The 14,181-nt window shown below is 48.5% G+C and overlaps 1 protein-coding gene across 1 annotated transcript; it reads left to right on the top strand.

Moving 5' to 3' along the window:
* The first annotated feature begins 4,133 nt into the window (after window positions 1–4,133).
* On the top strand, window positions 4,134–11,456 carry NHLH2 (nescient helix-loop-helix 2). Its single transcript, XM_028712753.2, has 2 exons — window positions 4,134–5,298; window positions 10,041–11,456. The coding sequence occupies exon 2, from the start codon at window positions 10,041–10,043 to the stop codon at window positions 10,440–10,442; it is 402 nt and encodes a 133-aa protein (XP_028568586.2). The 5' UTR covers window positions 4,134–5,298; the 3' UTR covers window positions 10,443–11,456.
* The last annotated feature ends 2,725 nt before the right edge of the window (window positions 11,457–14,181 follow it).

The following is a 14,181-nucleotide window of genomic DNA, read 5'->3' as shown; positions in this document are numbered from 1 at the left end:
AAGGACTGTCTTGAGCTGAGTGCAGAAAGGCAGAAAAGGCTAAGGGGCAAGCAAACCAAGCGGGGGGGGGGGGTTCTTCCTGAATTACCTTTGTACACAGAAAGCACTTGAAAGCACAAGAATATGTGGCTATACTCTTGCTGAAAATAGGGAGCTGGATGTGGTGCTCCTGCTACGAATTATATAAACTCTAAGACATATGTTTGACTCATGGGAGATATTTCTGGAAACCACACAGAGGAAGAAGAAGATGTCAACAAAAGTGAAAATACTGCAAAGTCTGCGAAAGAAGATGCTATTGTACCAGACTTGAATTGCAGTGATCCTGCTCATTGACCTAACTATTGCAGTGACAATTTTAAGCATCTTAGAATAAGGACCAGAGCAGATTTTATCACATAATTTCCCCAAAGACTCAAAAAACCCCAGAAGATTTTTTCCTATACACTACAAGAGAATACTAGCAAATGGTAAAGAAGTGTGCTGCCAATGGTTTGATATATCCAACCTCAAAATATGTGGCTTTTTGTTTTTGCTGTAAGTTGTTCGGCAAAAGAAACAGTGCATCAGCCGTACCAGAAACAGGTTCAAAAGATGCTTTGAAACCACTGAGATATTACCTTTGTTGCATATATGCTGCTTTAATAGAAATCTTTGACGACACAAACCTAAAGCGTTTATCTGAAAACACTTCCCAAATTGAAGCTAAGGCTCTTGCTGATGCAATTTGGAAATTCAAGTTTGTGGTATCCCTTGTTAGATGCTACAACACCCTTTTTGAAGACAGTCTTACAAGCTAGCTACTACAAAACAAGGACGCTAATTTAAATTCAGCTACAAGCCAACTGCAGGTGACCAAGAATTACATTGTGTGGGCTGCAGGTATGCTGAGGGTTTTCAACAAGTTTTGATAGATGCCACTGAGATTGCAAAGGAGCTAGAAATACTGCCAGACTTGGAGACAGAGCAAGCTAGAAAAAGAAAGAAAGAAATGGCAGTCTGAGTATGAGAAGAGGCACTGCAAGGAGGTTTCTACTTAGACATGGCCATACAATCTGTTGAAGAGATATTCCAACAGCTACAACAATATAATTCCCTGTTAGGCTTCCTGTATGATAGATTAGATAGATAGATGATAGATATAGATGATAGATAGATAGATAGATGATAGATAGATAGATAGATAGATAGATAGATAGATAGATAGATAGATGATAGATGATAGATAGATAGATGATAGATAGATAGATAGATGATTGATTGATAGATAGATAGATAGATAATGATGATAGATAGATAGATAGATATAGATATAGATGATAGATAGATGATAGATAGATAGATATAGATAGATAATAGATAGATAGATAGATGATAGATAGATAGATAGATAGATAGATAGATAGATAGATAGATGATAGATGATAGATAGATAGATAGATAGATAGATAGATAGATAGATGATAGATAGATAGATAGATAGATATAGATAGATAGATAGATAGATAGATAGATAGATAGATAGATAATAGATAGATGATAGATAGATAGATGATAGATGATAGATAGATGATAGATAGATAGATAGATATAGATAGATGATAGATAGATATAGATATAGATATAGATATAGATATAGATATAGATATAGATATAGATAGATAGACAAACAGACAGATCGATCTAGATCTAGATATGTATGAGACCCACAGGCATAGGGCTGTATATAAATTTTAATAACAACAAAAATCTACTGAAGATGTACTTGAATTTGGAAAAACCTTTGATGGACAATGGAAGCAATGAAACTGATGCTGAAGATCTGTGCTGTGAACTTATAGCAATAGCTTGAAGACTTCCAAAGTCTATGCAACCACAAGGAATACTTCTCTTCATACTGCAACAATAACTCAAGGATAATGTTCCTAATGTTTCTGTTGCTCTAAGGATCCTTTTCACACCTCCAGAGTCAGTGGCAGATGGTGAACTCAGTTTCTCAAAGCTCAAACTTATACAAAACTTACATATGCTCAACAATGTTGCAAAAGAGACAAGTTAGCTTGACAACTATCCCAATGGAACATGTCCAAGTATCAGCTCTCGATACGAAGGAATTGGTGGCAAAATTTGCAAAGGAAGTGAGATGGTGATGTACCTGAAATTAAAACTTTTAAGAGACTTAAATTTTAACATCACAATTTACAAAATTATTCAAAATGATTTGTGTCCTAAAACATTTTCTTTTGTATTTGAGAAAGATAACCAAAGATGGTCGTATTTCTTATTATTGCAATTTAATTTTCTTTTAGCAGTTTCAAGTTTTGTGCTTTTCTTTTCTTTTTCCCAACCAGACTTAGGGGCTGCACAAAACTTTTCTGCCCTCCAGCAGAGAGGAATGGCCACAGGGACTGCCAGCCCTGCCTTCTACATCCCAAGGCAGTGGCCTCACCCTGACTAATGCTAGAGACCTGCAGTGGTTGTTGATTTGCTCCTGGGCCAAGTTCAAGGTGTTACTATTAGCATATAAAGCCCATAGCAACTTGGGATCAGTTTACCTGCGAGATCACCTTGCCCCACCTGTGCCCACTCAGCCACTTTGTCAGCGGAACTGGCACTACTGCAGGTGCCACATAACAGCCACATTGGTCAGCATCCAACCATTTAGTGTGGCAGCACCTGCACATCGGAACTCTGTTGAGATCAAGCAGGCACCTTCACTGCACTCTTTTGGTGGCCTGCTAAAAACAGTCTGATCGCCGAAGAATTGATGCTTTTGAATTATGGTGCTGGAGGAGACTCTTGAGAGTCCCATGGACTGCAAGAAGATCAAACGCATCCATTCTTAAGGAAATCAGCCCTGAGTGCTCACTGGAAGGACAGTTCGTGAAGTTGAGGCTCCAGTACTTTGGCCACCTCATGAGAAGAGAAGACTCCCTGGAGAAGACCCTGATGCTGGGAAAGATGGAGGGCACAAGGAGAAGGGGGCGACAGAGGACAAGATGGTTGGATAGTGTTTTCGAGGTTACCAGCATGAGTCTGACCAAACTGCGGGAGGTAGTGGAGGACAGAGGTGCCTGGCGTGCTCTGGTCCAGGGGGTCACGAAGAGTCGGACACGACTAAACGACTAAACAACAACAACAAAAAACAGTCTTGGTTAGAGGAGCCTATCCAAACGCTGACAAAGTTGAGCTCATTTTCATCAGTTTTGGTATTTTTACTTGTGTATGTTTTAAAGTACAATTGCAAATTCTTGTTGATTTTGCAGTGTTATCTTTTTGTAAACCACTGGGAGGTGGTTGGGTTTGGGGGGGGGGGTGTGTTTGTTTTTTGCAGTCAAGAGGTTATAAATCTTAGGAAATAAAAACAAATACAATAAACACATTTCGCCAGAATGCATGGCCCTGCATGCTTGCCGAAGAAGGAGAAGGAGAAGAAGAGGAAGAGGAAGAGGGAAGAGGGAAGAGGGAAGAGGGAAGAGGGAAGAGGGAAGAGGGAAGAGGGAAGAGGGAAGAGGGAAGAGGAAGAGGGAAGAGGGAAGAGGGAAGAGGGAAGAGGGAAGAGGGAAGAGGGAAGAGGAAGAGGGAAGAGGGAAGAGGGAAGAGGGAAGAGGGAAGAGGGAAGAGGGAAGAGGGAAGAGGAAGAGGGAAGAGGGAAGAGGGAAGAGGGAAGAGGGAAGAGGAAGAGGGAAGAGGGAAGAGGGAAGAGGAAGAGGGAAGAGGGAAGAGGGAAGAGGGAAGAGGGAAGAGGGAAGAGGGAAGAGGAAGAGGGAAGAGGGAAGAGGGAAGAGGGAAGAGGGAAGAGGGAAGAGGAAGAGGGAAGAGGGAAGAGGGAAGAGGGAAGAGGGAAGAGGAAGAGGGAAGAGGGAAGAGGGAAGAGGGAAGAGGGAAAAGGAAGAGGAAGAGGAAGAGGGCACTAGAGGGCACGACCTGAACCAGTGGATTCAAATTGCAACAAATGATAAATTTCTTATAGCAAGAAATGTGGAACGGATTCCTTCCGAAGGTGGTAGGCTCTCCTTCGTTGGAGGTTTTCCAACAGAGCTTGGATGGCCATCTTTCATGGATTATTTAGCAGGGGTTGGACTAGATTGACCCTGGGACCCGTTCTGAATCTACGTCATCATCAACAACAACGTATTGCTTAAGGTCAGGGGTGGCGAGGGCTCTGCTTCTTCTTGCAGAGGAGGCCGGACTGCGGGGTTGGGCAGCTCTAGCACGAAGGCCGGCGACAGCTCCACACACGCGAGCGCCCGGCGGAAGCCGAAGGTGCACGTGTGAATCCTCCTCGGCTCGCGCATCTCCATCTCTCCTCTCCCTCCGAGCGGCTGGCTGGCTGGCAATGTCGGGGCCCTGAAACTCCCACCCGGTGACAGATGTCAAGTCCAATTAAGCGGCGCGCCTCTCGCTGGCAGTCCAATGGGATCGCCCATTGGGTAGCAACTTCGACGCGGCTGGGGGGGGGGGGGACATGCCGGCGCCTCCTCCCTCCTGCGCCTTTATAGCCAGCCGCTTCTCCGGGACACGAATCCGCCGGAACCTGCAGGGGATCCCGACGCATCTCTCCACCCCCCCCAGCCCCCTTACCGGAGAGGCCGGCCCTCGGCTCCGGGGGGGCCCCGGCTGCTTGGTGGGCTCCCCCCAGACCTTGATGGGCAGCGCGGAGCCCCGCCGCCGGCCTGGGCTCCCTCCTTCCTCCCGCAGAAGGGCCAAGGCGGCGGAGAAGGGAGGAAGGAGCAGGAAGAGGCGTCGTCTGAACAAAAGCCCCGTCGGGCCCGCCGCCTTGCGCGCCCGCGGAGAGGACCGCGCTCTCCTTCCTCCTTCGCGCACCATCTCTTTTGTTGCGCGCCCCGATCATGGCAGGAGGCGCCGGCTGACCAGCACCGCTGGAAGCATCCAGCCACAATTCAGCGCCCTCTGGCCTTAGGGAGACCTGGTTAGAGACCTGCGGAGGTGTCCTTCTCTCCCCCCCCCCCGCATCTACCCCCCCCCGCCCGGATGTTTTTGGTTTTTTCCCCTTAGTGCATTTTATTTCTCGTTTGTTGACAGTTGCGCTCTCTTCCTCCATTTCTGCGAGGCGATGAAAACGATTCCGGTCTAGCGATAGGATTTATTTTTTATTTATTTTTCATATGTGGATCACTCCCCCCCCCCGCCCCCCTCCATCTCTCTCCCCGTTTCTCCTTTTGTATTGTTTCATGTCCAAAGACTAAGATGAATCATTGCTGGAATTTTATTTGAGGCGCGGAAAAAGGGGGTCGGAGGCGCTGCAAGGAAGGCTGTCGTCAAGGCTCCTGCAAGGTAAAGTCCTTTAAAAAAATGTTCCCCAGGTGAGGCTGGCTGGGCAGGGACGGAAAACAGGGCGATGGCTCGGTTAGGCCGTAGGGACTTGCGCAAGAAGATGCCTTAAAAATAAATTCAAAAATGATGGTGATGGTGATTTTAAAAAGGGCTCTGAAGACCCACGTTCCGGGGAGGCACCTTCCCTCGAGTCGCCAGCCTAAGTATATAGATTGACTTGGCAAGCAGAAATAAATGCCTTCGAAATCCAAGGCTCGCTCGGGCAAACCAGGCTTCCAGCGCAGAACTTCGGCTCCGAAGCCCAGCCCGGCCGCCTTCCAAATGCGAACGCTGGAAATGCCATACAGAGCGCTCCAAAAACATTATTTCCCGTTTGCTTTTCAGCTGGACTATTATTTCCTTGTGATTATTATTATTATTATTATTATTATTATTATTATTATTATTATTATATCTTAAACGCATTTCCCCCCGTTTTATATATTTAAAAAGAAACCCGATAGCAACTTCGGAGAGAAACGCGTCGCCTCCCCAGGCCCCGAGACCTTCTTCTCCGGGTTCAGCCCCCGGAACCGGGGACAAAAGCAACACTTCCGTAATTGGCTCATTGTTTGCCAAATAACACCGGTGGGCTTTGGAGATCCTACGCAGCGCCAGGTTTCCAGGGCAGCCTGTTTCCCATCGCTCCCCAATATTTATTTCTACCGCTCTCCTTTAAATCCTTTGTAATAATAATGATTTCCTCTGGCATTAAACGGGAGGGGACCTTTTAGATGATGATGATGATGATGATGATGATGATTTCGATTTATATGCCGCCTTTTAACCACAGATCCTAGGGCGGTGTGTCATTTTTGGTAATCAAACGAAAACACTGAGCTTTGCAAAGCCTTGGCAATAATAGTAATAGTAATAATAATAATAATCATAATACAAACAATTTAATTTATGCTTGTCCTCGTCCTCAGGGACCCTGTCCCCTCCCCATCGCCTTTCCAGCTACTCAGGAACTTCACCCTCCCCCCCCCGTTTGCAGTGACCCCTCCCTCCCCTCCCCTCCCCCCAAGTTCCCCCCAGGTCATTCTCTCCTGCCTGGCACTGTATTGTTTTCTGAGATGCCCGCGTGTCCCTGGAAGTTCTCCCTGACAGATGGCAAGGCGCGCTCATTCCCTTGGCAAAGGCGCATCCGAGAACCGACGGGGCGATGGGTGGCGAGGGCCCTTCCGGATCCTCGCCCGGGGGCGCGCTCCGATCCCGAGCCAGGGCGGCTCCGGAAAGGCGCTCGCTGGGGCAGCCGAGGTGGCCGGGGAGCCACTTGTGGGTCCGAGGGGCCTGGCTGGGGGCCGCTCTCCCTCCTCCTCCGACTCCAGCCTCTCATTAACGGGTCTCGGGATAGAAAGGGGCGCCGAGGGCCATCTACTCCACCCCCCGACTTGTGGTCCATTTGAGCGGAGCCTGCTCAGCTTCGCAAGTGCACCTGATTGCTGCCCCGCACTTCCTTCACCTGCTAAGCAAGCTAAATCTACCGGAGCCGAGAGAGTTTAAGTGCCCCTGAATTATACGTATTTCTATACCGCCTTTCATCTGAAAGTCACAGGGCGGTTCACAACATTGTTCTGGTATATGCATTTGAAAGCGGCGGGGCGGGGTGCTGCTTTGCCGCGGGGGGGGGGGCACAGATTGCAAAACAGGCCCCCTTCTTTGCAACATGTTAACATCCCTTTGAACAGCCCCCCCCCCCGTCGCCTGCTCCTACGCGCGCAAGGAAAACCACCAGACACTAAAACGAACAGGATCCTTAAACAAAAACAACACCCGGCGCTTTCTCCCTAAGCTTGCTGTTTCTAATGTAGTTGGATCCTCGCGTCGTCAACTATTCCCGACGGTCGAAATCTTGATCTCGGACCTTGCCTTGTCTGGTCCATTGTTAGGTGGTGACTCGAAAACGGATCGCCTTCGGGAGCTGAGATTCTCGCCAGGAGAGGAGGGCACTCTCTCCTTCCGATGCCCAACTAATAGTGCCCCACGTTGGCATTTTCACACCCCCATGTCCAGCAGGGGGGGGCCTTCGCCGACTTAAAAACCGCATTCCTCGACGTTCACCGCCTTGGCATCCGCTAGCGAGGCGCAACAAACCCCAAATAGCTCCCCAAATAGTCTGACTTCCTGTATTTCGCACCGAGGTCGGAATCGAGGCTCAGCCTGGGAGCGGGCCGGCCTTTTGAGTTCAGAACAGGTCTCTCCTTAGCAATGGCAACGTAACTTTTGGATTTGGATTTAGAAAGCGGGAACACAAAACCAGTCTTATTTGCGTCACTCCCACACACCCTTTACGGGGGAGCGAGTCCCTCTTTAAGACAGTTTCGATTACTTCCGAATAAACCTTTGTAGGATAGCGCACCTCGAAACCTTTAATGTCGATTTTGGGAGCTAAGGTTTGGATTGCTAAGGCTATTGTTATTTTTCTTTTACAAACGAAACATAAACGGAGCAGCGGGCTTTTTTGAGCGTGTCCGCGCAGCTATAAATTAAGACAAAGTGTATAAATCAGAATAGATAAGAACGATTAACTGCCCTGTTACATAGCAGGTCCAACAAAAGCGGCTACAGAGCCCTTCGTTTAAGCTTTCTCTCCTTTCCTCCGCCCTCCCGTCTATGAAATGTTCGGGTCCGTTGAGATTCCCGCTTTGCACGGGGTTGGACTGGATGACCCTCGGGGTCCCTTCCAATTCTATGGAATTCTATGATTCTATGATTCTATGATAATGTTAATCAGCACCCGTTGATCAAGAAGCTGGATACGATTCCATCCTGCCCGCCCTCAATGTGTTGCCTGGATTGCTGAAAATGTTGTGCTGGCAGATTGGTATCGATAGCATAGTGATGTAAACGCAATTGTAAAAGAACAGCAACGTAAAAACGGCAATCATATTGCTTGTGTGAGACAGAGAGGGCGTGCGTTATGGACAGTTGTTTGGGAGTTTGGGCAGCGCGGCCGTGGTGGCTAAAGAGACATAGCTCTGACTCTGGCTCTATGCAGGTCCCTGCTTTGAATCTCGCTTCTCCTTTGGACTTAGATAGGTGGCCTAGACAAGGCACCCCCCCCCCCCCGCCCACGTCGCCCGCCCCGTTTGTAACTGCCTATGGACCAGTCGGGGGTCCTGGCAGCCCCCTGGAAGGAGAATGGCTCAAGGGTCGTCACGCAGCACTCTGCACCGCCCCAAACGCTGCCCCTATCTACATGCTGCTCTCTTGGTTGGCACCGTCTGTCTCAGGAGACAATGGAAGAGTAGCGATAACAATACCGGTCTCCCCATCGGAGGCCCTTCTTCGTGTGCCCCCTCTGTGAGAGGTCCAGAGAGGGGCAACAGAGGCAGATTTAGGGGAGCGCGACCAGTGCGGGTCCTCAGTGGCGCCGCAACGAGGAGGTAGACTGGAAGGCGAGAGGCGGGTGAGGGGCGCTGAATTTTGGCACCCCACAGGGTACCGCTGAAATTTGAGACCCCCTGGCAGCTGTGGGCCTTTTCTGAGGTGGGTCCTCGTTTGTGCAATGCTCACCCCCAAGAAGGCTCGCCTGGCGCCTTCCTTACTCAGCGCCAGATTTATGGTGGCGCAGGTGGTTCTCCCACAGGGTGTCGAGCCAAGAGGGCACAAGATTGAGGCGATCCATAGTTGTGAAGACCTATCTGGGGGCACCAAATGTCGGCTTCACACCTGGCGCCATATTACGAAAAATTACCGAAGTCTGCCCCTGTTCACCTTTAGGCACCAGGCAAAAACGTTCCTCTTCAACCAAAACTTGGGCTGATTTACAGCCTATATGCTTTTTAATGCACTTGTGCGCGGGGGAGGGGGAGAATTCTTGACAAGTTTTTTCACGCTTTGTAATTTGATCTTGTATTTCTCTATTGTGAGCCACCCTGAGATCTTCGGGTGAAGGGCGCTCTACAAATTTAACAAACAAATATGGCAAGGGCTGCGCATGGCGAAGTGCTTTGCCCGCTTGGACGTACTTCTATGCCCGTCTTCTGCCTCCCAGCTGCCCTCGCCCAGAGCTTCCTGGGTCTCTTTGCCTGGTCCCTCTCCAGCTCCTTTGGAGCCACAGTTGATGGAAACGGGATTCCTCCAATGCAAAGCTTGCACTGCAAAGCTTGCGCCAGTCGCAGTGAGGGGAGAGCCGAACCCCGTGGTTTTCAAGGCGTGTTGGCGCGCCACCCTGGTCTGGCCGGGAGATTCAAGGACAATCAAATAAGCATTCAAACATTTCAGTGTAGCGTGGTATGGTATCAAAAGAAATATTATTTGCAGAATATGGATAGATCTGTTCTCAAAATGAGAGCAAAAGCATCAAGAGATACTGATGACCATCCCATAGTAGAAATGAGATTGTCCAGCAAAAGGAAGCTCACACCTCTCATTGAGTTTCTAGACTTACTTTAGGTGCACATGTAAGAGGCTCGTTTCGAATTATATTTTGGGAACGTTCTTCAAGTTCTTATGAAGCTGCGCCGCTTTCCACTTTCTGGACGCCCCACAATTATATTATAAAGCAGTTGTGTTCTGTGTTATAAATCAAGCACTGCTGGAAGTTATTTCCTTTTGCTTACCAATGTATTTCTACTCCATAAGTCTGAGAAACACTGGCTGACGCTTGGGCTCCCCAGGCTGCCGTCGAGGGTGAGGGGCTGGCGCTCCACTTCTTTCTGGGGGTCGCTGCTGACGGTGCCTTCTCTCTTTGCCAGATGATGCTGAGCCCGGACCAGGCGCTGGACTCGGACCACCCGTCGTCGGCGCCGTCGGACCCGGAGTCCCTGGAGGCCAAAGGGCTTCGCAGCTGCTGCGCCTCGGACTTGGAGGCGCCCGACGGCGACGGGGCGGGAGGCGGCGGCGAGGGTCGCCCGGGGCCGCACCCGCAGCAGCCGCTGAGCCGCGAGGAGAAGCGCCGCCGGCGCCGCGCCACCGCCAAGTACCGCTCGGCGCACGCCACCCGGGAGCGCATCCGCGTCGAGGCCTTCAACCTGGCCTTCGCCGAGCTGCGCAAGCTGCTGCCCACGCTGCCGCCCGACAAGAAGCTCTCCAAGATCGAGATCCTGCGCCTGGCCATCTGCTACATCTCCTATCTCAACCACGTCCTCGACGTGTAGGACAGGCGCGCGCCTCCCTCCAGGGGCGGCGCCAGGCGGGGCGGAGAGGGCAAGAAACCCAGGGCCCGGGGTGGGGTTGACGGCAGTGGCAAGCCGGCAGGGGTCCCCCGAAGGCCCGTCCCAGGCTCCCCCGGCGCTTTGCAGAGGCGCTGCCCGCACTGGAAGCCAAGCGCACCGTGCGCTCCACGCGGCTTCCTGCGCCCCAAGGGCGCTCACTCTTGGCGCGCCTCTTCCTTCTGATCCCCGCCCTGAAGCAACTCCCCCGCTCCGCGGTAGGGTCCCAATTCAGCAAAGTGTTTAAGATCCCGACGGCAGCTTGGCGGGAGATCCCTTGGCTTTAAGCTCGTGCCTTAAAGGGCTTTCCTGAATCGGGCCCTAACAGAGAAACTTGAAATGGACCGGGTCCCTCCACCCGAGGGGGTTCCCATGGGTGGGTTGCCGCGTGCCAGTTTCCCCCTACCCACCGGGCAGCTCCCATTGCAGAAAGTGGAGATCTCCTTTGAGGGGGGGGGCGGCGGGAGGAAAGAAAAACCCACAAAAGACCCTGAACTGTCAAAGTGCCCCTTTCTCTAGATCCAAAAAGTCTCGACTGCTTGCGACCTTAAAACATGTGATCCAGGAGTGCAGTTCAAAAGTAACTATTTATTTTTTATTTTGGGTTAGCAGAAGTAGAGTATTTTCCCCCGAGATTATTTTTTAAAATTTTGGGAGTGGTAAAGGTTTTGCGTTGAAGACTTTTGTGCCAACTGGTTTTCTATAGTCAAGTGTTTACATTTTCTTCTTCTGTGGAATAATTGTCTGACTTTGGAAGTGTTTGTTGGGACCAGATTGTGGGTTTCGTCTTGCTCTGGGTTTATTGGACCACTTCCCCTGTTTCTAAGCGTATTTTATATATTCAGACTTTGTCCTTGAGAATTTATTTTGTGTGTGGAATCAAAACTAGCACTTCACTTGAAGTTTTTTGTTTTTTTTTAATGTGTATGGTTATTCTGACTTGTAATTCTGTCTAAAAGGTATTTTGCAAACCATTTATAAGGGAAGTAGTTTTTGTTTGTTTGTCCGTATGTCTGTCTTTTTGTGAGCGTGTGTATATTTATGTGTGTTTTTTACAGACTTTTTTGTTTTGTTCTTTTTAAGGGAAGAAACAGGACTACTTTCCTTTATGACAACCAAAAAAGTTGACAACCAGAAAATGTTTCATGCTCTTTTGCTGTGAATCTCTTAAAACAAAAGTACGTTTTAGAGAAAGAAAGAAAAAAAACCATCTGTTATCCAAAGATTTTAGTCTTTTTCAGGGTTTTTTGGTGTGTGTGTGTTGCTTTGTATAAGGCAATATTTTGTAGTGAAAATAGAAAATCTGGTTTCTATCGGAAGCGTTTTTCATATCTCTCATGAATGGTGCACTGTTTTGCATATAAATAAAATTATAAAGCAAAACTGGTTTCCCCCCAATGTTTTTAATTTTGGTTTGTTTCCCCCCCCCCCCTTAAGGTGAAACAAAAACAAGACATCAGCTATTCCAAGCGTACAATCCATTAAGAGTACCTCCCTTCTAAGCCACCTGAAATGTGTGGAACTTTTGCAGTAACCTCAGTAATAGATAGCCCCACTGGACTCTGCACAGAGAAACAGGAAATCACTCTTGTTTGTCTGTGTTTAGAGGGCTAGCCCTATAGTACTGCATAAGTATTATGCATATAAAATAGTTTATTCCTTCCAACTGTATATATATAGGTATGATCCTTTGGAAATTGGATTGTCCTCTTATTTGCTGATTATTATTAATACCCTTTTGCAGTGCAGTAGTGTGCGCGTCTACTGAGAAGTAAGTCCAATGGAATCCTATGGGACTTACTCCCAGGTAAGTCAGAGTGCAACTTTGATCTGTAGAGAAAAACGCAAAAGAGTGACAACTAGGTAGAATAAAATGGGACACTTGACTGCTGCTGCTGCTGCTCTAAAGAACTGAGGTCTGAATCTGATGTCCCGTTGCCTATTCTGGGAGCAAAAGGGACCGAAAGTGAGAAGAGTAGGAAGAGAAATGCCTGGTAGGGCGCTTGTCATCTCTTTGGGTCAGCAAGATTTTTCTCTTATCTTTTGATTCTGTAAGGACATCTTTCAACGCCACTTCTCCAAAAAGCTGACCGCCTGAAAAAGGTTCAGTGGAAAGGTTTACTTTAGAGGCAGCACCAGCCTTCCAGGAATTTAGCCGCAGTCTAGCAGCTACCTGGAATGCTATTGCTCTAGCTTCAAATTTCATGGAGTCCATGGAAGCACCTGCCATAAAACCTTGAGCTTTAAAGGGTTTGGTAAGAATCTGGATCTTGAGCTGGATCTTGGGGAGCAGATTGCAATAAATGCTCAAGCCAAACCATACATGCTTGAGCACATGAGGATGGTACGCAGGCAGCTGAACAATCAGAATTTGGACATATTTGGCATTGTGTGTGACCCGCAGAGCACTAGTTTTAGTCCGGTCTTGTTGGCTAAGAGAGGGGTGGGATGTCCTTGGTTCAGCTCAGTCCCAGGAGGCAGCAGCCTGTCCTATGAGAACCCTTTGGGGATAATAGGTTTAACAAGCGCTTGTAAAGATTACTGGGTTAATGTATGTAAAGTGCATTATAGAAATGTTGAGTGTTATAATTCAGGAACAGTAGAGGCTTGAAGGATGGCACACACTGGGAAGAGGCTGGCGGATCTGACAGACTTTTTTATTTTTATCTTTGGCTGCTGTCTATCTGCTGGAAACCTTATAAATAAACAGAGTAGAGCTGGGGTGGTACAAAGCCATGGGCCAGGGCAGTGCTTTCCCCCCAAAAATGCTTAGGGCTACTCTCCTTTTCCTACTCATATTGAAATACTGCCCATCAATGAGGCCAAACTTAGATTCACAAAATGTTGAGGGGTATGCGTCCCCCTGCGCCCCCCCCCCCAGGAAAAAAAAGCACTGGGCTAGGGGATTGCAATACTCAGCCAAGCCCTCCCATTTTTACCTGCTAGGCATTAGAAGGGTAGTGAGAAGGCAACTAAAGAGAAAGTAAGAACGTCCCAAGTCCATGGTTACCTTTAAAGGTAAGAAGAAGCATATAAGAACTTTGAAACAGAAGGAGAAAGCAAAGAGAAGAGGCAAAATTAGATCCACGTTCAAGCTCTGAGATGAGCTCAAGAAGTGAAATGGGAAAACAAAAGCAGTTTACATATGAAATGGTTAAATACCATAAATTACAGTTTTTGGTAGGGCAAGGCGCTAGGGGGAGAGGAAGGGAGTTCAATAAGTTTAAAGCAAATGAAAAATTTAGCTTGAAAACAAGTGCAGGGACAGAAAAGAGAGAAATCAAAGATCAGCCTGTTGAGAAGAGTGAGGATTGAGAATATCGATGGAGAGAGAAATAAAATAGCATAGGGAATACTTAAATTGGAAGACATGTGTCAGGGGTTCAGGAGCAGAGGCAAGGGCAAGGAAGGAAACAGAGAGCGAAGGGGAGGAGGCAGAAGAAAGGATGAGCGATGACGACGACCCGAGATCTCCGAGTCTCTCCAGTGAGTCGGAGGATTCACAGAAAGGAGCACCAGTGGCCAAGGCAAGGGGGGAGTTTAGGGGGGCACCCCAGGGAGATAGAGCCAGAGGGGAATCAGAGGAGAGCAGTTGGAGATCGGGTCCAGCGTCACCGCCAGAGAACAAGGAAGAGGAAAGAAGCCAGGGGGCAAGCGCTGGCAGCTCACAGCAGGAGGGAGGGCA

Source organism: Podarcis muralis, chromosome 17 (assembly GCF_964188315.1).
Source record: "Podarcis muralis chromosome 17, rPodMur119.hap1.1, whole genome shotgun sequence".
In the NCBI taxonomy this organism is placed as follows: domain Eukaryota; kingdom Metazoa; phylum Chordata; class Lepidosauria; order Squamata; family Lacertidae; genus Podarcis; species Podarcis muralis.
The sequence above is the reverse complement of the archived record's forward strand: the minus strand, read 5'-3'. Positions and strand labels throughout refer to the sequence as shown.